General features: G+C 47.7%; 1 protein-coding gene across 1 annotated transcript in view; it reads left to right on the top strand.

Moving 5' to 3' along the window:
* The window catches only part of LOC121060843 (collagen alpha-1(VII) chain-like), a 95,118-nt gene that overhangs the window by 13,362 nt on the left and 57,330 nt on the right, over nucleotides 1-24,426 (top strand). Inside the window, exons 2-22 of the mRNA XM_040538987.1 lie at nucleotides 965-1,104; nucleotides 4,394-4,574; nucleotides 5,032-5,191; nucleotides 6,087-6,180; nucleotides 7,221-7,394; nucleotides 8,298-8,458; nucleotides 9,617-9,746; nucleotides 11,195-11,311; nucleotides 11,619-11,774; nucleotides 12,277-12,393; nucleotides 14,192-14,338; nucleotides 14,533-14,652; nucleotides 15,749-15,907; nucleotides 16,655-16,783; nucleotides 17,099-17,248; nucleotides 18,105-18,242; nucleotides 18,686-18,832; nucleotides 19,745-19,864; nucleotides 22,974-23,120; nucleotides 23,268-23,468; nucleotides 23,801-23,940. Coding sequence (XP_040394921.1) covers nucleotides 1,035-1,104; nucleotides 4,394-4,574; nucleotides 5,032-5,191; nucleotides 6,087-6,180; nucleotides 7,221-7,394; nucleotides 8,298-8,458; nucleotides 9,617-9,746; nucleotides 11,195-11,311; nucleotides 11,619-11,774; nucleotides 12,277-12,393; nucleotides 14,192-14,338; nucleotides 14,533-14,652; nucleotides 15,749-15,907; nucleotides 16,655-16,783; nucleotides 17,099-17,248; nucleotides 18,105-18,242; nucleotides 18,686-18,832; nucleotides 19,745-19,864; nucleotides 22,974-23,120; nucleotides 23,268-23,468; nucleotides 23,801-23,940 — 2,958 coding nt within the window. The 5' untranslated portion in view covers nucleotides 965-1,034. The remainder of the gene's footprint in view (nucleotides 1-964; nucleotides 1,105-4,393; nucleotides 4,575-5,031; nucleotides 5,192-6,086; nucleotides 6,181-7,220; nucleotides 7,395-8,297; nucleotides 8,459-9,616; nucleotides 9,747-11,194; nucleotides 11,312-11,618; nucleotides 11,775-12,276; nucleotides 12,394-14,191; nucleotides 14,339-14,532; nucleotides 14,653-15,748; nucleotides 15,908-16,654; nucleotides 16,784-17,098; nucleotides 17,249-18,104; nucleotides 18,243-18,685; nucleotides 18,833-19,744; nucleotides 19,865-22,973; nucleotides 23,121-23,267; nucleotides 23,469-23,800; nucleotides 23,941-24,426) is intronic.

The raw sequence follows: 24,426 nt of genomic DNA, 5'->3' as shown, positions 1-24,426 counted from the left end.
TTGACCTTTATTTTGCGTGGGGATTCATTCAGGTGGGACTGTCCCATGCTGAGCAGGGAACTCGGCCTTCTTTTCCAAAACAGACCAGCTCCATATATAAGGCAGTGTGGTTTTGCGGTTGCATGGTGTTAACTGGAAGGAAAAATGTGACCCTGGAAAAGAGCTAGGCTGGATGAAGTCATTGAGCTCGTCTTTTTCCCCACATCTGAATTTCCACCCTGGAAGTAGTCCATGTCTCCCCGTGAAATCTGCTCAGTCCCAGCCAAGCAGGTGAGGCTCAGACCAGGAGAAGGACTTTTTTATTGTCCATTTCAAAAGAATAAAACCCCTTCTGGCAACATCACTTCTGCTGCAGTTAGTGCTTCACAGAGAGAAGTCCCTGCCTCACTGGGGGAGACTTCTGTAGCCTAATGAGCTGGCAGCAGTCATCTGGGGGGCCGCTAAACCATCCATGAGTAGTAACCAGAGCTTTCAGCCCCCTTTGGATCCGTGATGATGGGCTGGATTTCCAAGGAAGCCACATGCAAGGCAGTTAATCCTAGATTTAGGAACCTGAAGGTCGGTCACAAGGCAGACTAATAAAGACTTGAGTATGGGTGGTTGCTGTCTGCAGCGATCTCCTAGCGATGCTCGTGGGCTGATCCTTGCTCCCTGCATGATGGAGGCAGCAGATGTTTCCTTCTTCCATTGCAGCAGTAATATTCACATTTAGGCTTAATTGCATGTGGTCATTATTGCCTGAAGAAGGGTGATTTTAGGGAAAGGTGCTGGGAAACAAAGCTGAGCTCTCCCCTGCAGCCAGCCTCAGCAAAGAGATGGAGGAGTGAGAGGGTTTATGGAGTTTAATGCTGATTCCCCAAGTCAAGATGAGCTTTGGGAGCTAGAGGAAAGCTTCCCTTGCCACAGCAGGCAGGTAGAGCATCCCATTCGGATGGCGTACCTTAAAGCTTCTTTTCTTCTGCAGATGAATGACTGTCCAGGCTGCGTGCTGACTCCAGGGACTGAGGAGGGGCTTCTTCCCAAGGGAAAAGAAAATGCTCTGTGCCCAGCTCCTTGCCCTGGCAGCGGCCATGGCACATTACAGAGCCATGGCCATTCATGAAGGTATGTGGCAAGTGGGCTACCGTGAATGCAGTAGTTGGGGGAGATGCTGAGACACATTGGGAAGGAAAAAAAAAAAAAAAAAAGGCACTTTCCAAGCAGTTATTTTGCTAATGTCACATCAGGGTGAGCTGTAGTGCTGATGCCTTTGACTTTCGCATTAGGGTCCTTTTTTTTTGTTGTTAGCAGCTGGCTAAGAGAGCATCCCAGCTGGTCCCTGGACAGGACCTGATTTTCCCTGGTTTATGGGGAAATGAGGGGTCTGCCTGGTGTCCAGCCTCTGACACTGTCCTACCTCAGCTGCTCCAGGGGAAGGTGGGGAGAAAGGGAAAATTTGCCCTCTCCCTATTCTTCTTTTGATCTCCAAGAGCTGGGACAAGCCACCACCCAGGGGATATGAGACAGAGGACCTCAAGGTAGCCTTGAAACCTCCTGCTGCTGTCTAGAGAGGCAAAGCAGTGTGAGGGCTCGCCTCCTCCCTGGCTCCCCATTGACTGTGCAAGCCCACAGAGTTTTGGGGGACGAGTGGCTGGAACCAAAAAGACCCTGGGGAAAAGCCTTGCACAGTTGCAGCATGATCCATCCCACATCTGTGGAGCTTTGGGGTCCTGCAGGAGGGGGAGGCTCCTTGCAAGCTCCCAGGAATGCTGTGGGGCTGGCTGCGAGCCAAAGGGCCTGAATCCTTCCTCTTTGAATCCCTCTGCAGCAACACCCCCCCAGGCTTTGGGGGTGTGAATTCACCTGGCGTAAATTCAGCAAATTCAACAAGGAGTTAATGGAGGCTTTGGCACCAGCTACAGAATTAACTTGATTAAGTTCCTGTCCATCAATTAAGCCAATATAGTCAACTATAATGCTATTTAATTTGAAGCTGGGAACAGTGCAATAAATCAACGTTTACAGATGTCTCTGGCAAACCTGTGATTGATGAAACGTGGTAATTTTGGAGGTGCATGGAAAATTTCAAATAAAATCATATCCCCCTGTGATTAATATAGCTGTCTGTGTTGGTATTTTCTCCAGAAGGTACCCATCCAAATATGCTTAACATCACATGTTCCCAGTGACAGCTTCAGGTACCTGATCCAGGCAGCAAATGGATGTGGGTTTCATTGCCCAGCTGGGCCCCTCTGGAAAGGTGCTGAGCACCTGGCTCAGCATCTCACAACATGGGGTCTGGTTGCCCCTTTATAGAGAACAGGGCACCAGGCTTCCCAATTTAATCTCGTGGAGCTCCTGCAGCTCAGTTGTCTTTCTTCTTGTTATCCCTGGGTGCAAACAAGGGCAGGAGCATTGTGCAGGGTGAGAAAGGCTCCCATGGACCAGGCATGGATGGAGGAGGCTCCTGGGGCAATGGGATGTGGAGGGGTAGCAAAGGGACCTCTGATACCAACAGCATTTTGAGCAGGTTTTCCAGATCGGGTCCAAAAATGCAGGTTTTCTAGGAAGAGCTGTGTGCACTGCCTTGAGCAGCTCCAAGAGGTGGGTGATTTTGGGAGAGCTGTTGGAAAGCGTTCTCCATCTCATTCAGCACTTGTTGGGATATTCTTGTGGTAACACAAGGACTGGCATTGCCTTCCCTTAAAATCCTTCTAGGGTAGCAGGGACATCAAGGTCCAAGCTGGGGCAAAGGGGTAGATCCAAGAACAGCAACAGCAGCTAGGAGCAGAGCTTATGGTGACCTGCTGTTAGCAGTGGAGCTGCCTCCAAGACAGCCCTGACATCCCAGCTGAAAAGGACTTACGGAGGGTTGAGAAGGAAAGGGAGATCTCAAAAGAGAGCTCTAGAAAGGGAAATTGAAATAATTATCTCCCATTTTTGTCAGGGGAAAGTGCTTTGTGTTCACAGCTGAGTGAGTTAAACCAAAAAGAGCCGGTCATTATTTTTCCTGCAGTAAAGAATTGTCAAGTTGTAAAGAGCTCAGGATCAGGAGGCACAAAGGAAAATGAAGAAACCAAAAACCTTGGGCAGCAAAGACCTTTGGGGAGCCATCTGTTTGCTGCCAGTAAATGATCCTCTTTCCTGCTGCGTGGCCAAAGGGGATCGATCAGGGACACGCAGCAATGAAGGAGATCACAAAACCTGCATCTTTCCAATCCCTTTGGGGAACCTGCTCATAGGAATGGGGTAAAAGGCAGGTAAATTGAAGAGGCTGAGCTAAAGCAGGCTTTCCATCACAGCAGAAGCATGAGAAACCCTGAAATCTCTGCAGCAAACCCTGAAATATCTGCAGCAAACTGGAGCAAATGCTCCAGCCTGGTTGGATGTGGGTTGGGTCTCCAAAACTGCACTGCAAGTCCAGAGAAATAGTGACACAAAATGAGAAAAAATGTGAAGAGGTTGAGTCCACTCCTGGTGAACAAGCCTGAATACAAAAGTCTTCCTCCAGCAGTCAGCGCAGTCAACTTTTTAGCAGCTTTACAATAAGAACTCAGCATCTACCTGCAATGGAGAGAAAAGCCAAAGAAAATACAAATTTTGAACTTCCCTTTTAGAGACTTCATTACTTTAACCATGCCTAAAAGTCATCAGATTTCTGCCCTTGAAATGTATTTATTGGATTCCTAAAGAAAGTGAAATTAAATTAAAAGACTGGGCAGTGTAAAGGGAAATATGCCTTGATGTTCATTAAACAAATTTCCCCATATACCTGCCCCTTCAGTGCCAGCTGTCATTGGATAGCTCTGGCTTGCACCGAAAGCACTCTCACATTGCTCATTCTTCACATGTGACATTTTTTCCACGCTCAGGGCTGCTGACAGTTTGGGAAGAGGAGAGTATTGCAGATCTGAATGCATGGGGTGTCCGTGCAAGACTGGAGGACCTGGTTGTTTTAGGACTGGCGAAGTATGTGTGGCCCCATGTCTGCATTGTGTGCCTCATGATGGCTCTGAGACCTTAATGACAAGAAGACCAGGGTGGTTAATAGGGTGACAGAGCTGCCACATTGCCAATTTTCAGTTGTGCATGTTGTGGGTGTCAGCTTCTGGGTATACGAAACCCCTAGACGTCCCCTCGCTGCCAGCGTGGTCTACCAACTTGATGGATATGGGCCCCAGTGTTTGTGCTTCAAATGGGGAACTTCACGGGGTGGGAACAGCAAAATGGGAGCTTAGGGAGAAATTAGAGAGAATGAAGCAGCCTGTTGCTCTGGGAGGCCCATGCTTACCCACTTCATTGGGCTGAAGCATGGTCTCTCTCCCTTAGCTGTAATATCTCAAGGGTTCACGTGGCTCAGAGGGGTTTATCTCCTGGCTGGTTTCCTGATGTGAGATGAGCTCTTCTCCTTCAGTGTGCAGGACAGCAGAGGTGGCCGATGTCTTGTTCCTCGTGGGGCAGTCCCAGGGTGCGGAGACAGAGAGCACGTGGCTGGTGAAGGACTTCATCAGCGGCATGGCCCGCTCCTTTGAGAACGTGGTGATGGGCAAAGGAGGCATCCGGCTGGCAGTGGCACTCTATGGAGAGAAACCAAGGTGGGTCAATCTATCTACCAGAAACACGTGGGTTTCAATAGCCCTACACTTCTAAATGGGGACTGTTTTTGCTAAGCAACCATCTCCCTTGGTTAAAGAGTTCTTGCTGCTTTGTTGAACTCTTGGAAGAGCAAAGCAAGAGTTCAACCCTCAGCAATGCCACCAGAGTCTAGAGGGGCTTGGCTATGGGGAACTCTTCCAGGGCAGGGAGGGTAGCATTTGATGCAGCCACAAGAAACACCCTGCTGTCCAATTTCAGATACTATTTTTAAAATAAGAAGATTCTGGGGTTCCCCTGACCACTGTGAAGAAGAATTCTTGACTGCCTGTGAGCCTAGTGTGACCATCTAAGTGTCATCATCATTGTTGGTCATTACCATTAATAATGCAAACTTGCTGTAATGACAGCATTTTATTGCCCTTTATTCCCCCATACTTCCCCATCTCTCACCCCCAGGATGAGTATTGAACTGACGGATTATGTGACCATCGAAGAAATACTGGTGGCAATTCAGGAGCTCTCGTTCAAAAGAAGCAACCTAAAAACGGGGGCTGCCCTGGCGTTTGCAGCTCATGCCATGTCTCGCCCAGCCACGTTGCGAGAGGATGCAGCAAAGGTAAGCGACCTTCTGTGACAACTTCCCTGGTGTAATTCTTGTCAGGGATCAGACCTCTGACTTCTCCACCCGCGGGCATGAATGAGCCAGCTGGGTTGTAGTCACCCCATCTGCTTTTTGACTTGAAGTTGAGGTACCTCATTTAGGAGCCCACTCAGATTCAGGTCTGTGATAGAAAGAGACAGGCACATGCAGATTTTCAAGGGCTGGCTCACCTTATGGAGATACTCAGAGTGCTCTGGTCCCAGATGCTTCCAGCTAAGTATCCAAATTCAGAGCACTTACTGCTCAAGCTAACTGAGCAGGCTCAGGACCTGATTTAGACAAGGAAACAAGTTGTGGCAGCATCTGTTCCTCCTATTTGCTGTGGGTAACAGTATGCATGCACCTGCACCACTTAGGGACAGCTCAAGTACACAACTGGAATCTTATTTAAAAAGTAGGCGTGTGGCAGTGTCCCTACCTTTTGGGCATAAGTTTTGGGCCATCAGTTCCATCAGATCATTTTTTAACAGTGGTTTAGTTCATACTTTCTAAGTGGTTTTCAATTCTGAGGATGCTAAAGAGAAGGCACCGCATTCTGTCTTGCTTTGCAGACCGCACAAGGCTGTTTGCTCTGCTCTGCCAGTAGACAGCCTTGAAATCAAGAATGAGGCAGCCTTGCACCCCATGCATTGAGTCTAAAACTGTCATAGCCAGCTTTTGCCTCCCAGGGCCTTCCCACATTTACAGCTCAGTGCTGCACCTTTTCTTTTGCCCTAAGATCATACATTGCATTTAGGGGGATGCACTTCATCCAAGGTTTGGGCTGTTGGTTTGAAAATCCTGCAGCTTCCTCTTCAAGCCCCTCTTGTTGTGCTCATTCATTCTCTGGATCTGACTCCAACTCTTGTAGGTAGTTGTTTTGATCACGGATGGGAAATCCAGCGACTCAGTTGAAGACAAAGCCCACGTCCTGCAGGATCAGGGAGTGACAGTATTTGCCGTAGGTACGTATGGACACAAAAAGCTATGTGGAGCATTGTACCAACTACTGTGTGTGAACCACCACACGGTCTACACACCAGGGAAGGTTCCAGATGCACAAAGCACTCGCCTCTAAACACTGCAGCCATCTCTAGGCTCAGCCGCCAGCAACTACTGCACGTAGGAGAAAAACACATCTGTGCTGTGCTTGGATATTTGTTGTTGTTGTCAATCGCTGATTTATGCAGCGGAAATCTGCAGTTTTGCATCTGTCAAAACTACTTGTGCATTCAGGAGGAGTTCAATAAATAGTTCCATAAAAGTCAAAATGTTTTGATGTGACATTTTCAAAAATGAAATGGTTTTACTTTTGAAGGTTTCCCTTAATAGGGTTTAGAGGCTGACTTCAAGTGTCCATCAGAATAATTCCACAGGAAAGGAAAAATTTCAGCCCCCTCTGCCCCCAGGTTAAATACAGCCACTTATTACAAGCCAAACCCTTCCTTTCAGCAAGTATGTTGGGGAGAAAAAGGAGGTGGTGGTGGTGTTCCATTAGAGACAGCAAGCAGGCAAATTTGGACCAATGCAAGCTGAAAATTATGAGTGATTTCTTTTTTCCTTTTCTGATTCAACCACTGGAAGATGCAGCAATTTTCACACAGCCTCCCAAAGTCCCTTTGACTAATCATCCATCAGAAGGGCAGAAACGTCTCTGCATCCAACGGGAAGGATGAGGCCAGATCCTACCCCCTCCCTTTCACTATCCAGCCTAAGCATCCCATCAGTGCCAAGTCCCCTGGGGCAATCTCTAACATGCCTCAGGAGGAAAACTTGGCTTCTTTCCCCTAATGGAAGAGGCTTCATCTGCTCCACCACTGCCAATACAGACTGAGTCTCCATTCCTTGTTTCAGCCTTCACTGTGGGCAGCATGACCATAAAGCCAGCATAAAGCACAAAGAGCAGCATGTTCCTCCCTCTTGCTCTTGCAAGACCTTTGCCAATGCCTGACCTACCCCACTGGTGTTTCTGGTGTTCTCCTTTCCTCTTCTTTTCTTTGCCTAGGAATTAAGGATGCTGACAAGCAGGAACTGAACAAAATAGCTTCTGAGCCCACAGCAGAGCACGTGGTTTACGTTGACGATTTCCACCTGCTCCACAACGTGGCCCCCAAGCTCTCTCGAAGGCTCTGCTTCACTGCCTCAGAGCCACCACGGCCCATCAAGCAGACTGTGCAAGGTGTGTTGGGGTTCTCCCCTTATCCCATTTTCCACCTGCTCAAACCAGCCACTTCCCAGTCCCTGGATGTGCCAGCCACGCCACGGAGGTGGACCTCGCACGTCCCTTCTGGTCTCATCACAAGGGAGTTTTATGGGTTGGATGACCCTAGAGGAGCAGCCAGCTCCATGGAGCACCTGTCACTTAGGGGCAGTGGTCCTGTGTTTTTCACTTGTGTCTGCATTGCCGTGGTTTGTCTGGTGATACAGGATTCTGATGCTCTCACTGCCTGTTGGGGCAATGGGGCAGCAGTTCTGCCCCTCGGGGTTTTCGTGATGGGCCTCCCGTGGTGAATTCTGGCAGCACAGCTCCATGTCAGAAGGAATTTCATCCTCAAAACAGGTGCAAAAAGCAGCCAAAGAGATGTGCAAACAGATCTGGATCTCACCAAAGAGATACAGAGGTGCAGCAAACATAGAGGTGGTGGCAATGAATTCCTGCCCCTTTCCTGGCACACAAACGTAAGTTTAAAGCTTAGGGCAGAGCTTGGAAGAACTTTATCCAAGTCCTTAGAACGTCTTTTTTTGTTTGTTTTCTCTGTGGTTCTGTATCTCTTCAGGGCTTCCTGTGATGCTTCATGGAGAGTTTGAGCTTTCTGGCAGAACCATCTATGCTGGCAGGAAGGAGAAGGGCAGAAAGGAGCTGATATACTATGCTTTAAGCAGGTGTTCACAGGGCAAGCGTAGCCAGAAACAGTTTTGTTTTCCCTTCTTGTGCTGTCAAGCAATTTGTCAAAAGAAAACCTGCTTGCATGGTTCTGGACTGGAAACAGAGGCTTTTTCTGCGTTGAATATGGTGACTCCATCGACAAAAGGCCTGTGCATCATGGTCCAAACCAAAGACCTTTCTTTTCTCTTTTCACAGCTGAGAAGATCGTTGGCCCCCAGGATCTGCACGTCAGTGAGCACAGCCACAGCTCACTGCGGCTCACGTGGATGCCGGCTACAGGGAGGGTGACGGGGTACCGGGTCCACTTGCATCCCTTGTTGCCTTCGGGGCAGCCAGTTTTGGAGGACCAGCGGCAGGTAGAGTCGCTTTCCCGTCTTGCAGAGCCCCAGCTGTGGGTCTCAGTGTTCGAGATGAATCCTATTCTGGGGCTGTTGATGGCACAGCCTGGTTTGGAGATGGCACCTTGTCCCTCAGCCACCCCGGTCACAGCCCAGTTCATTGCCATAAACTGCTGGAGCTGCTTGTTTCAAGGGAAGCTCTGTAGGTAGACCATCAGGTCTGCTGGTGTGTCATTTGGAAAGGAAGAGTGGAAGGACAATATGGCACAAACTGTCACAAGCTCCTTTAGGATCAATAAGAACAGGTTAATAGGAATTGCTCCTTTCTTTCCTTACCTCTGTGATACCGCCTCTCAAATAAGTTCAGCCAGCTTCCGTAATAGCAGCTCCTATTCCTCTTGCCACCAAGTTTGTTTGCCTTGGTAAAGTTTCTGCATGTTTTGGTTTGCGATTTACCATGTCCTTGTGAGAGGGAGGATGCTATGTGTGCCAGCTCACTCCAGGTCAGCTGGGTCACTGCACAGAGTGTGAAAGCATTGAAGGATGCTTTGAAAGGATTGAAGGATGGAAGATGTATGCCTAAGAGCTCTGATTTCCAATAAGAGAACAAACCTATGAAAGCATAAAGTATTAAGGTTAAGATTATTAATTGTATTAATTTTTAAGGTTGCATTTAACGAGAATGATCATTTTTGACTGCTTCAGAATCTCATAAGAACGTAGTAAGAACCCAAAAGTTAGGTCTACTTCTCTTGCCCTCAGGCTACATTGAAATCTCCCTATATGAGGTTTTCCAACCTAAGTGATTCTGTGAAAATGATTCTAAAAGAAACCCTCTTTGTCAAAAATAGTTGCTTTTCCTCCATTGTCTTTGAAGTGAGTACTGGGAAACACCTTCACCATTGTGCATGCTCTTGTTTTCATGGTGTTTCTTCTGAGATATCCCATGAAACCCACCCTTGGCACTGTCCCATGTCAGTGCCGTGTCCCATGTGAACCCAGATATCATTTGAGGATTACAATGTACATAAAATCCATTAGTACATTTTAAGAGACTCCTGCCGATGGAAGCACCTTGCACTAGAGGAGAAGCCTTGTGTTCCTAACCTGCTGTGAACATGGGTGTTTTGACCGTCACAGAGGTGTAACGATGTCCTTTGTCCCCCTGTGTGACAGATCACAGTGGATGGTGACAAACGCACCGTGCTGCTACCTGATCTGAAACCCAACACCAAGTACGTCTTCACGGTGAGAGCTGTCTATACAGATGCCCTTGGGGAATCAGCAGCTGTCAAGGGGAAGACTAGTGAGTATCTCTTCTGCAGTCACCCCCACACGTCACTCATCCATGTGGGCACAGGAAGAGAACCACCCAAAAACCATATGCACAAGGAGTGAGAGATGGAGGGGTAGGAGGAATATCTCAAGTAAAACAGCATATGTGGTTCTTGGTATGATGTGCAGCATTCTTGAGCAGGTGCAGAGTAACCCACACAGCACCTGAAAGCACAGGGTGTAGCTCATATCATCTGATTTAATAACCAGTGGGATTTAACGAATCCAGGTTGGGACTTAGTTAATGTACCTCCCACGTACCTGGGATGAAGGAAGCCTTTGGAGACCGTGGGTTTAGAAACACAGACACTGGGGTTCTGGAGAGATTTATATTCTAAACACCTTGTTTTGGAAGTGGGACTGTCCAAAAGGTTTGGGTTGGCACTATGTACATGTACACACTTAGAGTTTCACTTCACACAAGGAGAACACCAAGGTGGTATGATCATGGCTTTTAGGACATGCCTCAAGAAGTGATCTCTGGTCCCATGAAATGATCTGGACTTCCTCCAGATTGTGATCTGCCATGCTGAATTCCTTTGCTTTCATATTGCTGGCTATAATGACAAAGTTCTTGGAAACAAAGTTCACTCTTGCAGTGCAAGGCACTGGGTCAGATGTGATAGATGGAGCAGGTTTTGGCTCAGAAATCTCTGCACTACTTTCAGGGTCTTTAAGGGGTAAAGGGGCACAGCAATTCCACTTTTCTCCCTGTTTTGCATGAAGCACCAAGTCTGCTTTGCCCAAGGCATTTTGAAAATAATTATTCCTTTTTCCTTTCCTCTTGTTTCTTCTCCCCAACCCCACAATGTCTAAATTGCTTGTTTTCTTGAGGGAAGATCTCTGACAGGATGAATAAATAAAGAGCCTCAATGAGGTTGATTCATATGTACTTGCCACAAAGAAGATGGAATGATTTTATGGGTAGAAATAAAGTCATTTGATCTCTCCTCTTATTATCCCCAACATGAAGGCAGAGGTAGAAGCTATAAATCTGTCTGCCATAGCTGGCTGGATCAAAATGGGCTCCTCTTTGTAAGAGAAACATCCATGGGCTCAAGTAATGTTTGATTCCTATGTTCTTGCTCAGCCTGCCTGAAACCACTGCAGTTTTATCTGCTCACGAGGCAATGCCCTCGTGATAGATGGATGGTTAGATATTTCACAGCTTGCAACACCGTTCAAAGAGGAAGCCCCCAGGCACGCTGACATGGGGGTTTTCTGCTCATTTTTCAAGTGGACAAGGGTGCGATAGAGGGGGAAGTTTACTTTTGAGGATATAGCTGCTGCAATAGGGAGGCGTTGCTTACTGTTGTGTCTCTTTGTCTTTGAAGACAAAAATATTTGCAAGGGTCTTGGATGTGGGGCTTTATTAAAGCACTGTCCTATCCATTTCTGCACTATTTTTGTACCCCAAAGCACCTGTGCCTCCAGTCACTAATTTCCGGGTGATAGAAGAAGGACTTTTTAGCTTGAAGGTTGCTTGGACACCTCCCCTGGGCAAGCTGGAAGGCTACAAGATCTACATCCCCAGAGGTGAGTTCAGTTTTCTCGGCGTTTGCTTTAAGAGGAGCAGTGAGCCGAGGGCAGGAAAAGTGCCATTTTATCCAAGGAATACTGCACCACAGTGCTCCTGGCATTACTCTGGAAGGAGGCCAGGTTAGCTTCTTCCAGACATTGTGGTTCCCCTGGGATGGAAGAAGAGAGTCCTTTGAAGGACCTTCTTTTGCAGGACAAGGTGGGGATGATGCTGTGGATGCCTTATAACCATTTGCACCATCATATCCAGATCTATCCTGGATGTTTTTCATACTCAAGTACCCCTCTTCTCCTTGTTTTGCAGCTAACAGACCGGGAATGACCTACGAACAAGTTCTGCGGGGCGACATCTCCTCCCATGTGCTGGATAACCTGCAGGAGGACAGAGAGTACAGCGTCAGCATCTACGCCGTGTACCCCCAGGGGCCAAGCCAGCCTGTGGCTGCCGTGGGGAGAACATGTAAGAGGTTTGACTCCTTGGCTGCCCCCTTCTTGCCCCGCGCATTGCTTTCAAACCCTTTGCTGTTGATAAGCACCTTATAGTTGGTGGGGACAGCAGCTACACATGTATCAAAAGAGCAGTGCTCAACACGTCCTTCCTAACTCCGTTTTTGAGCCGTGCTCTTTCCCTTTGATCCTTGAACACCACCACGCTGCTGGGGCAGAAAGGTGGGAGATCTGCCAGAGGCTCACTCAACCCTCTGTTTTGCACCCACGCTGCAGAAAACAATCAAGGTTGGTGCCTTAGAGGTACTGGTCCTGTAAAGCAATGGCTACAGATTTGAGTGTTTTTGCCAGTGCTTTTACAAGAAGCCTTCAAGCTTCCAGGCAAAGCAGGAGCCCTTAGAAATCCCTCTTCTGTTGACAGACAGGTTGGAGGGACAGTGATAGAAGGAGAGCAGCTACCAAAATCCTCTGCTGCTCAGTAGGTGCTTTGAAAGATTTGTTCCCTGTCCTTCCAGTGAAGCTCCTGCCCGTGAAAAGCATCTTGCTGCAGAACGAGACCACTGACACGCTGCAGGCGAGGTGGAGCCCTGTCCGGGGAGCAACAGGCTACAGGCTCACCTGGACATCAGCAGGTAGAAACAGGGGAGCAGGCTGCAGGCGTTGGTGGTCAGGGAGCTGGGGAGGCCCAAGCTGGGAAGTCCCCAGGCACTGGATGCACTGCCCACTTTGTGCCAGCCGTGCAACAAGAGTCTGGAGAGACCCAGGTTCTTTGGGTCTGTTGCATCAAGACCTGACTTTCGCCTCCAGCATTCCATATCCCCCTGAGAATGCATCCTCATTCTCAGATTTTAGTGTTTGAAAACAGGTCTGCGCTAGCAGCTGGAGCCTCTCCCCTGCCCTGAACCCAAACATATTTTCATTGCTGGTGTGGGGGAGTAGAAGTTAAAAAATCAGGCCCGATGGCGTATTTTGGTCTTGGGAGATGGATGTCTCTGTGGTTCAAAGAGGAGATGGGTATCGAGACACCTGGGCTCCATCACAGGCTTTGAAAAAATAGCACTCTCTCCTCTGGCTCAGCTCCCATGCTAATGAAATAAGGAGATATCTCCCACGGGGGGTTAGCTGGAGAACAGCTCTGAAAGTCATCAGAAGGGAAAAATCTTTATGGGGAGGATATAATACTGCTTTTATTGCTTTGTAGTGAATGGTTCTCTGGAAAAAAATAAAAATAAAAATAAAAATCAAGGCACACCCCAAAACTCAGCTGTTTGGCCAGTCTTTGCTTGATGTCCCAGATAGAAATGGAGCATGTGCCTAGCCTGCCACATCTTGAGGGGACAATGAGCGATGTCCTCAGCTGAAGAAGCAACAACACATCACCTCTGCTCTGGGGTTGTGGTAGCTGAGCAGCTCTTTTACTGAACACTGGTTCACCCCAAATCCAGAGGTGACAAAAATCCCAAGGGACAGTCCTCCCTCACAACTGCGGGGTCCTTCTCCCATGCTCCATCCCATCCCATCCCATCCCATCCCAGCAGCCTGTGTTATGGGTGCAGGGGCATTGGGATTGGACACCTGTTCTCCGTCCCCATGCAGCCATCCCAGGTGCTGGAGGATGTGGATTTTTCTTCTCTGACAGAGAATAGATAAAAATAAATGAACGCCTGATACGGAGAGAAGGTCCGTGGAGGGGGTGGTGGGAGAGGGGGATGGGGCGCAGGGTGCTGGTGGAAGCAGAAGATGGGGACATGGCACCCTCCAGTGACCAAACTGTAAATGGCAGCCCTCCCCAAATCCCAACCTGCTGCTGCCTGCCCCTCTCTGCCCCTCTGAAAAGGCGGGTCTGACCCCCAAGGATTAGGTTTTAACTCTTCTCTGTCCGTGATTCCCTCTGGAGTGATGCTGAGAGGTTCTGCTGAGTGGTTTCTAGTCCATGATACAAAAATAGGATTAACATGGAGAAAATGTTGTTTGTGGCATCAGTTTTCTCCTGTGTCCAGGAGGGAAGGCAGGATGGCTCCAGCAGCATGTCACCCAGAGCTGGGCAGTGTGTGGACCCTCTTAAGGGACTGCTCACAGCCCCATGTACATCAATTTCTGTGTTTCTACCTCAATTATTTTCTTTGGCCTGCAAAGTCCTAAGCCACTTTGATCAGTTGGTGATCACTGAGGTCTGTCCAAATGCTTGTGGGTTATTTCTATCTGTATATGCATTACCTCCTCAACCAAGATGTGTGCTAAGCACCATCCCTACTGTCCTCGGCTTGAGGACTTCATGGGCACAGGTGCAGGCCAGGAGGACAAAATGCCATTTAATCTCAGGCAACCGAGATAGTCCTTGAGTGTCTGTGTGATTGCCCACCACACTCCCAGATGGGGGGTCCTCCTTGGCCTGACCTGAGGGACCTCACCTATCATTTCCCTTTGCAGAGGGCAGCATCCAGGATGTGAACCTCAGCAACGCCTACACCTACTACATGATCCAGGGGCTGCAGCCTGGCACAGAATACAATGTCACCATCAACCCCATCTTCGGAGATGTCGAGGGACCGGTGGTGAGCGCAAAAGCAACCACAGGTGGGTGCCCTGCAGCAGGGTGTGAGCAAGGGAACCAGCCCTAATGGACATGGATGGGGTGAGGATGTGCTGGCAGCACAGAGTTGATGTCATTTGTGGTCACCACCCTGCTTGTTTGGTGCAGACAGCTGTCTGGGGGTCACTTAGAAGTTGTGGGGACCTTGATGCAACTGGGCAACTCTGCTCTCTTGCAGTGGCTTCAAGCACTGTGCAGATGCTGAAAGTGAGTGAAATATCCATCAGTGGTGCTCTGGTCTCCTGGGACTCAGTTGCTGGGGCCACTGGGTACCGAGTGGCTTGGGGTCCTACACCAGGTAAGACCCTGCTCTCCTCCAGCCTGTATCAACCACACCAGCTCCTGACTAGAACTGTGAGAAACTAAAAACAAAATAAAAATGCCTGCGCCCAACCAACCTCTTCCACCTCCTCCCCCGAAGAGGCACAGGGAACGAGGAATGGGGGCTGTGGTCAGTCCCTGACACTTTGTCCCCGACACTCCTTCACGGTCCCTCTCTGCCCCTGCTCCAGGTGGGGTCCCTCCCATACTGATCCTGTGGGGGCTTCAAGAACTGCTCCCACAAGGATCTGTACCATGGGGTCCATCTGTCAGGAGCAAATTGCTCCAGCACAGGTCCCCCGCGGGTGGCAGCTCCCCCCCAGCCCCCCTGCTCCTGCGTGGGCTCCTCTCCACGGGCTGCAGCTCCGGCCCGGGGCCTGCTCCTGCGGGGGCTCTCCATGGGCCGCAGCCTCCTCCAGGCCACATCCACCTGCTCCACCGGGGGCTCCTCCACGGGCTGCAGCGTGGAGATCTGCTCCGTGTGGGACCCATGGGCTGCAGGGGGACAGCCTGCTCCACCAGGGGCCTCTCCACAGGCCGCAGGGGAACTGCTGCTGCGTGCCTGGAGCACCTCCTGCCCTCCTGCTGTACTCACCTTGGGGGCTGCAGGGCTGGGTCTCACTCCTCTCTCCCAGCTGCTGTAATGCAGCAGGGTTTTCCCCTTCATTTTTCCCTTCTCTTTCCTCCCAAAGGCCTAACCAACATCACTCAACTCAGCTCTGGCCAGCGCCAGGTCCCTTTGGAGCTGGTTGGAGCTGGCTCTGATCTGCCATGGGGCAGCTGCTGGACTCTGCTCACAGAGACCACCCCTGCAGCCCCCCCACTACCAAAAGTTTGCCACATAAACACAGTATGTCTGGTTTGATTCTTTTGGTTCCTCTTGGCTAGTTTGGTTCGTTCCTAGTCATTCAAATCCAAATTCAAATACACAACCACACAGAAACTCTCTCGTGCCCCAGATGTCCTCCAACAGAACTTCAGCTGAGACAGAGATGGACTGATGGGGAAAACCTGGCATTCTCCAGACTCTTTAGTTTTATCTTATTCTATTTTATTTTCCCTCTCTTGCAAAGAATTCTTTGGCAAAGACCGTCCTCGGCAGCTGTCCCTCAACAAGTCGATCACAGCCTACAGGCTCCGCAACTTGGCCCATGACACCGAGTACGTGATTTCACTATATGTGCTCTTTGGCTCAGTGGAAGGACCAGGGATCACGACCTCAGCCAGGACATGTGAGTATGGGCAGAGCACTCAAATAACTACTACGGCACACAGCCCTTGTGTGTCTGGTTCAACCTCGTGTGTCCCTGCAAAGCTTTACACCGTGCCTCCGGCACCTCACTGCCATCGCCTTTCCTTCATGTCAGGGGCACCATGGTGGTGGTCCTTTTCCCTGCTGACCTGATGGGTGAGAGCAGGAATCCCAAAGGCTCTGGGTTTTCTGCTTGTGAGTCTTCAAATGCAAACTGGAGTCAGCATGCTCTGCAGTAGATATGTTCATGTGCCTTGGGCTTGGACAAAGCTTCAAATATGAACCACCAAATCTGCGTTCACTGAACTTTCAGGCATTCCAAAATCCATACCATTGGCCAAAGTATTCTACACTGTCAAACAGTTCAGCTGGAAGAGAAAAGACCTTGATAAACTCTGCTACAGGGAGATGCAGGGAGAGGAACATCCCAACATGGTCCTTGATGCCTGGTGGACCGTGTTAAGATGCCTGTTACAGGCAGCTGTCTCCTGCCTCAAAGAATGGGGACTCCAAAATGACGTGCTGGGAGACCAGGTTGCTTGGACAAGAGGCAGCAGATGCAAATTCTTCACCTAAAATAGGGAAAGATGGTGATCCAGTTGGTAGCCAGAGATTGTCCCTCCATGGTGAACCATTGTATGTCCACCTCTGTTGCTGCAGCTTGAGGGGGGCAATATGGCAATGCTGAACATGGTGAGCACCATCTAATCCTGTCTTCATCTTGCAGCTCCTCTTGGCTACGTCTCCAATTTCAAGGTGACATCCTACACCAACACAAGCCTGTCTTTGGTATGGAGTGCCACAGCAGCTGCCACCAAATTCAAACTCACCTGGAGCCCTGTGGGAGCAGGCAAAGGTGAGCAGAGACAGGGTGCACATACATGTTCTTGGCACAGACCCATGTCAGTGGCCATGGTGATGGGAGGGCCCTTTCTAAACTTCTTATCTACTGCATGGGGTAGGAAAAAGATCTCACTACTAAGAAACATGGTCTTGAGCCTCTACCCATTGGTGATAGATTTTTCTTTCCATATTCATGCTCTTCTATTTATGAAACCAATCCCCAAAGCTCTGAAACCACAGTACAGCAAGGAATGGCTATTTCCTTTGGAGGAGATGCCACCAGCCTCATTAGTGAGCTACGAACTCTGAAGTATCTCTTCTTTCACAGAAAACCAGGTTGCCAAGACTCAGTACCTGGGCAGTAGGGTGCTGGCTCACCGAATCGACCACTTGCTGCCTGACACCCAGTATAAAGTCAGCATTCAGGCTGTCTTCAGCAAGACCGAGGGGCCAGAGGTGACTCTGACTCACCGCACAGGTATGTCCTGGTGGAACAGACATCCTTGTGTTGGGACATCAGGGCTGGATTCATGGTCCTGGCCCTGCACTCTCTTGGGGTGTTACTTCTGACATCTGTCATGCTTTTGGCTGGGATAGAGTTAATTTTCCTCCTAATAGCTGGTACAGTGCTGTGTTAGGGATTTAGGATGAGAATAATGCTGGTAACATACTGATGTTTCAGGTGTTGCAGAGCAGCGCTTACACTAAGCCAGGGACTTTCGTCTTCTCATACCACCCTGCCAGCAAGGAGGCTGAGGGTGCACAAGAAGCTGGGAGGGGACAGACCCAGGACAGCTGACCCCAACTCGCCAAAGGGATATCCCATATCATATGGCATCACACTGAACGATTAATATGGGGTGGCTGGCTGGGGTGGGGGGTGACTGTTGCTCGGGGACAGGCTGGGGCTCATTTTGTGAGTGGTGAGCAATTGTGTTGTGCATCGCTTGCTTTTTTTATTCTTTTTCTTGATTTCCTTTCCTTTCCTTTCCTTTCCTTTCCTTTCCTTTCCTTTCCTTTCCTTTCCTTTCCTTTCCTTTCCTTTCCTTTCCTTTCCTTTCCTTTCCTTTCCTTTCCTTTCCTTTCCTTTCCTTTCCTTTCCTTTCCTTTCCTTTCCTTTCCTTTCCTTTCCTTTCCTTTCCTTTCCTTTCCTTTCCTTTCCTCTTTTTCTTTTTTATTCAACTATCCTTAGCTCAACCCAGAAGTTCTTGCACTTTTCAATTTTCTCTCCACCCCACTGCAGGGCAGGGGGGAACTGAGCAAACATCTGTGTGGTGTTCAGCTGTCTACCAGGTTAAACCCCAACAACATCTCATCCTGGTTCATTTCTGCAGCATCTCTCGCAGACTTCAACCCCATCCAGACAGTCCAAGATCTGAAGATTACTGACACTGGTGTAAATAGTTTGAAGCTGTCTTGGAAGAGGCTTCCAGGGGTAACTCACTATAAGATATCCTGGGTGCCATTCAATGGTAAGCATCCTCCTCTCTTAGATGCAATATGAGGACAGAGCACAAAGATCCTCAGAAAACATGAGCTTAGCTCAGCTCAGTTCTTTTCCCACAGATGATCAGGGTAGATGGGGACTATAATGTCTGGGGACAGTTTGAAGCCCTGAAACTTGGCCAGGTTTTAGTTTGCAAAGTAGATATTGGTCGGATTTAGGCATAGCTGGATTTGGGGAGTCAGGGAAGCGGTTCCCTTCCAGCAGCATATGTGATGCCGTTGTGACCAGATCCCTCAGCTGCCCACACCTTGGTTCTTCTGTATGTAAAATGAGCTTATAACATCCTCCCTGGCCAGGACCTATAAGATCTGTGTGCAGAAACTGCTGTAACAATAACTGTCAATAGCAATCACCCTGCCATTTCTATGTAGCATTGTGTTTTTTTGGTGTGGCTGCAATTTTTGTTAGGTGGCTTGGAAACCTCACAGTTGGTTGAAGCAGAGACCGTCTCGTTCACAATCCCCAAACTGAAGGAGGGCACCACCTACACTGTCTGCGTGTCTGCGGTAATCAGGGGCCAGGAAGGAAGCCCCACGATCCTCACAGCCAAAACCCGTGAGTACAAAGACCACAGAGGGGGGACAAGGGCAGTGCTACAGCAATGCCAGGGGCTGTGACAGCAGGTGGGGATGGACAGGGAGCAATGCTGGCTGTCAGACACCCACCAGCCACTGTGCCAGAAAATGTATATTGGTCCTTTCATCTTATTACTGAGAAATGTTGGGGCTTTGCTTGGCTTCACCCACCAAAAATCATCGAGAGATGCCCTTTTTGTGACCCATAGTATTCGAATTACCTGTTGAATTACAATATCTACACCATTTCCAGAAGATAAAGGCAAACCATTCATGACACTGTGGCATCATGCAATTTGATTGATGCTGCAGAATAGGCAGATTTGGAGAAGGTCGGGGGTGTGGAGATAGCACTGGGGTTTCAAGGAGTACCAGCATCTGGCACAAGTGAGCAGGCATAAATTTCCATTTCCCATCCCAACAGCTTGAATTTAAAAAATGGTTTAGAGAAACACCCATCAGGCTAGGCTGAAGATTTGTCGATGGTTATTTGCTAAAATGCCACCAATTCCCACTAGCTAAGGATTGGATCTGCCTTAGCTTTCTGGAAAACCCTTAAAGTGCTGCAGGGACTCCTTTGTCTCATCAGAAACATGATAGCTAAGAGGTAAAAAGGCTCTGAAAACTGGTCACAGGCTAAGGAATATTTCTAATAAGGGATATTTAAAGGATATTTACCCTAGGGCAGATATTCACCAGCAGCTGGAGCTGTGGACAAGTGGAGCAGATATGCTCCATGCTCATCGTTTCTATCTGGACTTTTTGCATTTCATTTCAGTGGGGCCTGGATCAGAATCTCCCAAAGGATGCATCTGTTTCCTTTCAGCTCAGTCAAGCTCTTGGTGGGAGCTTCTACCTTCCCTAAGCTTGCTTTCTTTCTCTTTTCCAACAGTGGATTTATCCAAAGTGACCGAGTTCACGGTGCAGGAAGCTGCAGAGACCAGTGTTTTGCTGACTTGGGCGGCTGTTCCTGGTGCATCCACATACCTATTAACATGGCGCTTGTCCTCAGGTAACCATTTTTTGGTGGGGAAAGGAAGATGGTTTGTAATTTGGACCTCTCCATTGTGAGCTACCCCATCACCCAAGAGGATTTGAGGATGGACCATGGAGAAATCTGGCTTACCTTGTGGTGTGTTCAATTCAGTCTTAGAGCCAGCTGATGCAGCAGAAGATGCAAGGGGCAGGTAATAAAGGGGAAATTTCTTCCCAAAACCAGCCTTAAGTGACCGTTGATTCCTTCTAGCATCATGACTATTATTTCCAAGTGCTTCCCAGTTTGGCCAGGGTTAAATGATGCTGTTGTTAATGGCATCACTGCTGAACCCATCTGGACATGAAAACAGAGGGTTGACTCTTCAGGTATTCCATGAACCATATCCATTAATCTCAATTTCATTTGGGTGAAAAAGAGAGGGAAAAAAGAAAACTGTCTCATTGAGGAGGTTGAAAAGATGATCAATGTGACCATTGAAAAATCCTCAGAGGAAGAAAAAGGAGAAGTGAAAATTGCTTAGGAAAAAAAAAACTGATTGGCATTATCAATTTCTCTTCCTCTAGAGGCCCTGCTTATCCATCAGGAATAGTTGCAGTGAATCAAAAAAAGTCTGTTTTTGTCATCCATAAAGCCTTAATTCTTATCTGTTTAAAAGCTTTACTATCTAGTAAAGAACTTTTAAAACTTTCATAATCATTGCTCACAGATTTAGTGTATGGTTTGTTTTCTTTTTCAATTGATTTGGCCTTACTGAGTTTTACTGTTTTAAGGTACCAGGTATACCATTTTTTTCTGGAGTGGGCTTAACCTTTTTGGATATAGCAAGTTTCCTGTCATTGTTGCTTCAGCCACTAACTTTTTTGCTAGGGATCAGTTCAACTTCACAAGTCAATAAGGAAAACATCTGATGCAATTCCCCTGTGCTCCCTGCAGTGCTTTTTGAGTTACCAGGTCATCAGCTTTAATTTTTCTAATTCCAAGGACGTTTTGGTATTGGCAGCTTAAGACTTGCAGCATATGTCACTCAGGATGAAGTCTCCTGTGATAACATCATTTTTTTGCTCTACATATTATAGGTAAGTGATTAGGGAACTGAACATTCAGCTCTCTAGGGTGACTTAAGTGATCTAATGCAACTGTTCCTCTCCTGTGCCATGCTGTTAAAATATCGATCTGTAAGTATTCAAAAATCACTGGTTTCAGAGTTGTCAGGGGCTCAGAAATGGATAATACCACATCTGACAGTCCCACTGTGCCCTCACTCAATCGATCCTTCTGAAATAGGTTTATAACTATTGATTTAACATTACAATCAGATGAATCTTGCCACCGAGTTTCAATAGTACCAACAAGATCAAATTTATGCTCATAAGTGAGTAATTCCAATTTCTCTTGTTTAATTATCCAAGCTGCCAGCATTAGTGTATAAAGGCAATTAAGAATTTTGTCTTTTTTTTTCTCTTGCTGCCTTGATTAATTTTCTTCTCAGCAACTTACTTTTTTGCTAAATGAATTCTCATTCATTACCCATTTCCCTTTCTGCCTTTTTAAGCTCGCTTAATGCCCTCCTCCCTACCTGCCTACCCTCACCAGCCTGCCCTGTAAAAGACTGGGTCCTCTTCTACTCAGATGGAGGTCATCCCAGCTGTAGATCTCCCTCTCATGTTACATAAAACCAACCCCATACATTATACTTTTCAACGGGGCTCCATCCAGAGCCAGTCTTCATCCCCCATGTGACAGAAGGGACCTTGGAGAAGTTCACCTAAATCTTGCCCTCCTCTCTCTTCTTCCTACCTTCTCTTGACTGTTCTTAGACCACCAAAGCCATGTTTTTTTGCATCCACTCAATCAACATGCAGAAGTTCATTTAATCGTCCAGTTGCTCCTTGACCCTCACATCTCTTCTCCCTTGCAAAGCATCAGTTTCACTCTTCTTCAAAAACTGTCTCCAGCAAAGACCATCTGCCTCCTCCAGTGATTGCAGACCTCTTCCTGCATGTGCTTGGCAGCCTTGGGCTGTGCATCCCATCCTGGGTGTGATCCAGGTGTCTCCTGCCTCCATCCACCAACAAAGTCTTCTGCTTCTTCTAGACCATGAGCATGGTAACCATACACTTTGATTGTGGGAAAGCCCCATCATGTGAAACAGATGGTTTTAGTGATACACAATGGCACAGAGGAAATGGAAAAGTAGCTAAACTTACTTATCTCTTTGGGGGTATTAGGCAGGGGTGAGGAGTGGGCTGCCTTAGATCTGTGTTTCAGCAGAGCTCTCAGCTTATGTTTCTCTTCAGGCAAATCTCTTCAGGCAGCATAGCAACACACCTGTGATAATTATTGTCTTGACTTGCCTACCCAAATGAAGGAGTAGAAGATTTTCAGTCAAACTGCAATAGGGAATAATATATATATATTTAAAGGAAGAAAACCTCCCTTCCAAAATTTATTCTGGGGTAATGAAGAACATTTAATACGGTTGAAACAAGTTATTTACAACAATTTGATATATTTCCCTAGAAACTAGCGTTCTTTTCTTTTAAGAGAAAATGCTATTTCAGAATGAAAAGGTACAAGTTTCACTTTGAACAATGTCAAAACTCATCTTTCAGTATTTCCAAAATAAGACACTTTTAAAATGTCAAAACATTGTTATGACATTTTCACAGATTTTTCCTATCACTTTAAAGCAAAACTATCTATTGTATGCAGTCACTTTTCTCAAGTTATGTTTATTTCTATTTTTCAGCAAGCTTTCTATTCATTAACAAAAAGAATCCTGTTTTTATACGTGCCAGCCTTTGCAAACCGTAATTAATACTCCTTCATTGGACAGTCACAGAGCTCAGTGCCTGGACCAAATGCCCTCTCTAAACATTTGCACAAGCATCAGGCTTTATTCCATCCCTCTCAACTTCAGAGAGATGCGAACAACCTTATTTCAGCTGGTTTAGGGCCTGACCATTGCAGTTTGCAGATCCATTTTACCAAGCCCAGGACTCATCTGCTTCTCAAGCTCCTGTTTGCCGAAGGTGGTGTCAGTCGCAGATGGGATGCTCCTGACATGGGATTTTTTTGAGCTTCTTTGCCTCCCAGTTAATGTATGTTTCTTCCTTTTTTCCAGCTTCTGATCTTTCCCTGGAACTGTTATCAGCAGCTTCGAGATCATACCGAGTGACAGGGCTGAGCTCCAAGGAGATGTATTTGTTTTCCATAAGGCCAGTCTTTGGAAATACAGAGGGACCAGAGACAACACTCACTGCACAAACAGGTATGAAGGCAGGAAGGTTACGTAGTAGTTTTCCCTAGGTAGCTGCTATTAAGGCTAATTTCTTGTCTTCTCTACCCTTGTGGTGTTTTGCATCATTACTAAGAGGGGGTTAACAAACATCTTTTCCTCGTTTGCCTCTTGCTGCAGGACCTCACACAGATTCAACTGCAATGGTCTCTCCCGTGACTTCTACAAAATTGGCTGCAAGGAGATCCCCAATCACAGCTCCTAGCAATGTGAGGACCACTCCTCTCCCACTAGCCATGGCCACAACATTAGCACCAACCCCAGACACCCTGCCAGCCACCACCATAGTGTCTGCACCGCTGACAACTCTCCCTGGGCCAAGTGAGTGTGTATCTATGTATGATTTGATGATGATGATAAAGGGGGTCTAACCACCAGGAATCGTGGTCTTCTCTGGTGTCAGGAGTCAAATTAATCTTTGTTCACTGAGAAGTTAGAGTGGCCAGCACTGGGGAAATGGAAGACACAAAGCATGTATCACGCAGTTAAGCACTCAGCTCTATCCTGGGGGGTGAAGGTGCTGCCTGCTCACTCATTGACACTTAGCGTCACAGAAGATACCCATGCTTGGATTTGTTTTATTGTTCTGAGCAGAAAGAAACATGCTGCTTCAGGACCACATGGCTTACAGAGACTCTCTTTTCCCTCTGCAGTCTGTGGCAAGTTCAAAGCAGACGTTGGGTTCCTGGTGGATGAGTCCTCAAGTATTGGACAGAGCAATTTCAACAAAGTGAAGGATTTCCTCTTCCGGATCATTTCCTATTTCCCTAAGATTGGGCCTGAAGGGACACAGGCAAGAATCTGTTCTGTTTCCTGAACATGTTTTCCTTCCAAGTGTTTACCTGTTGCTCACCTCTGCAATGACAGCAGTCTGCTCACTCACGTTGAGGTCCAGAGAGGATAAGCACTTTGCCTAAAGGTAATTTAGTTCAGGAGGGATGCATGCTGCCATGGGAGATGCTGCACCAGGAGATGCTCCCACCCAGCCATGAGCTGCCAGAAGTGTATTTCCCTTTGGTTCTGTGCTCTATCTACCAGCCTGTGCAGAAATTTCTGATGCCCTAGAGAGTAGAAAATAGGAGTAGAAAATAGCACTTTGCCCATGCTTAAGCATCTGAATTGTGTCCTATGTATCGTCTGCCAACCTGACAGATGTTTTTGTGCCTGTTTTTAGTCTCTAAGAAACACAGCTTCATTCCACTTCTATTGCAATTCAAATATTTGTATTATCAAGGCGATTTATTGAGTGATGGCACCTTTGCTTTGTGCCTGATCCCTC

The sequence above is a fragment of the Cygnus olor genome, chromosome 1 (genome assembly GCF_009769625.2).
Source record: "Cygnus olor isolate bCygOlo1 chromosome 1, bCygOlo1.pri.v2, whole genome shotgun sequence".
Lineage (NCBI taxonomy): Eukaryota > Metazoa > Chordata > Aves > Anseriformes > Anatidae > Cygnus > Cygnus olor.
The sequence above is the reverse complement of the archived record's forward strand: the minus strand, read 5'-3'. Positions and strand labels throughout refer to the sequence as shown.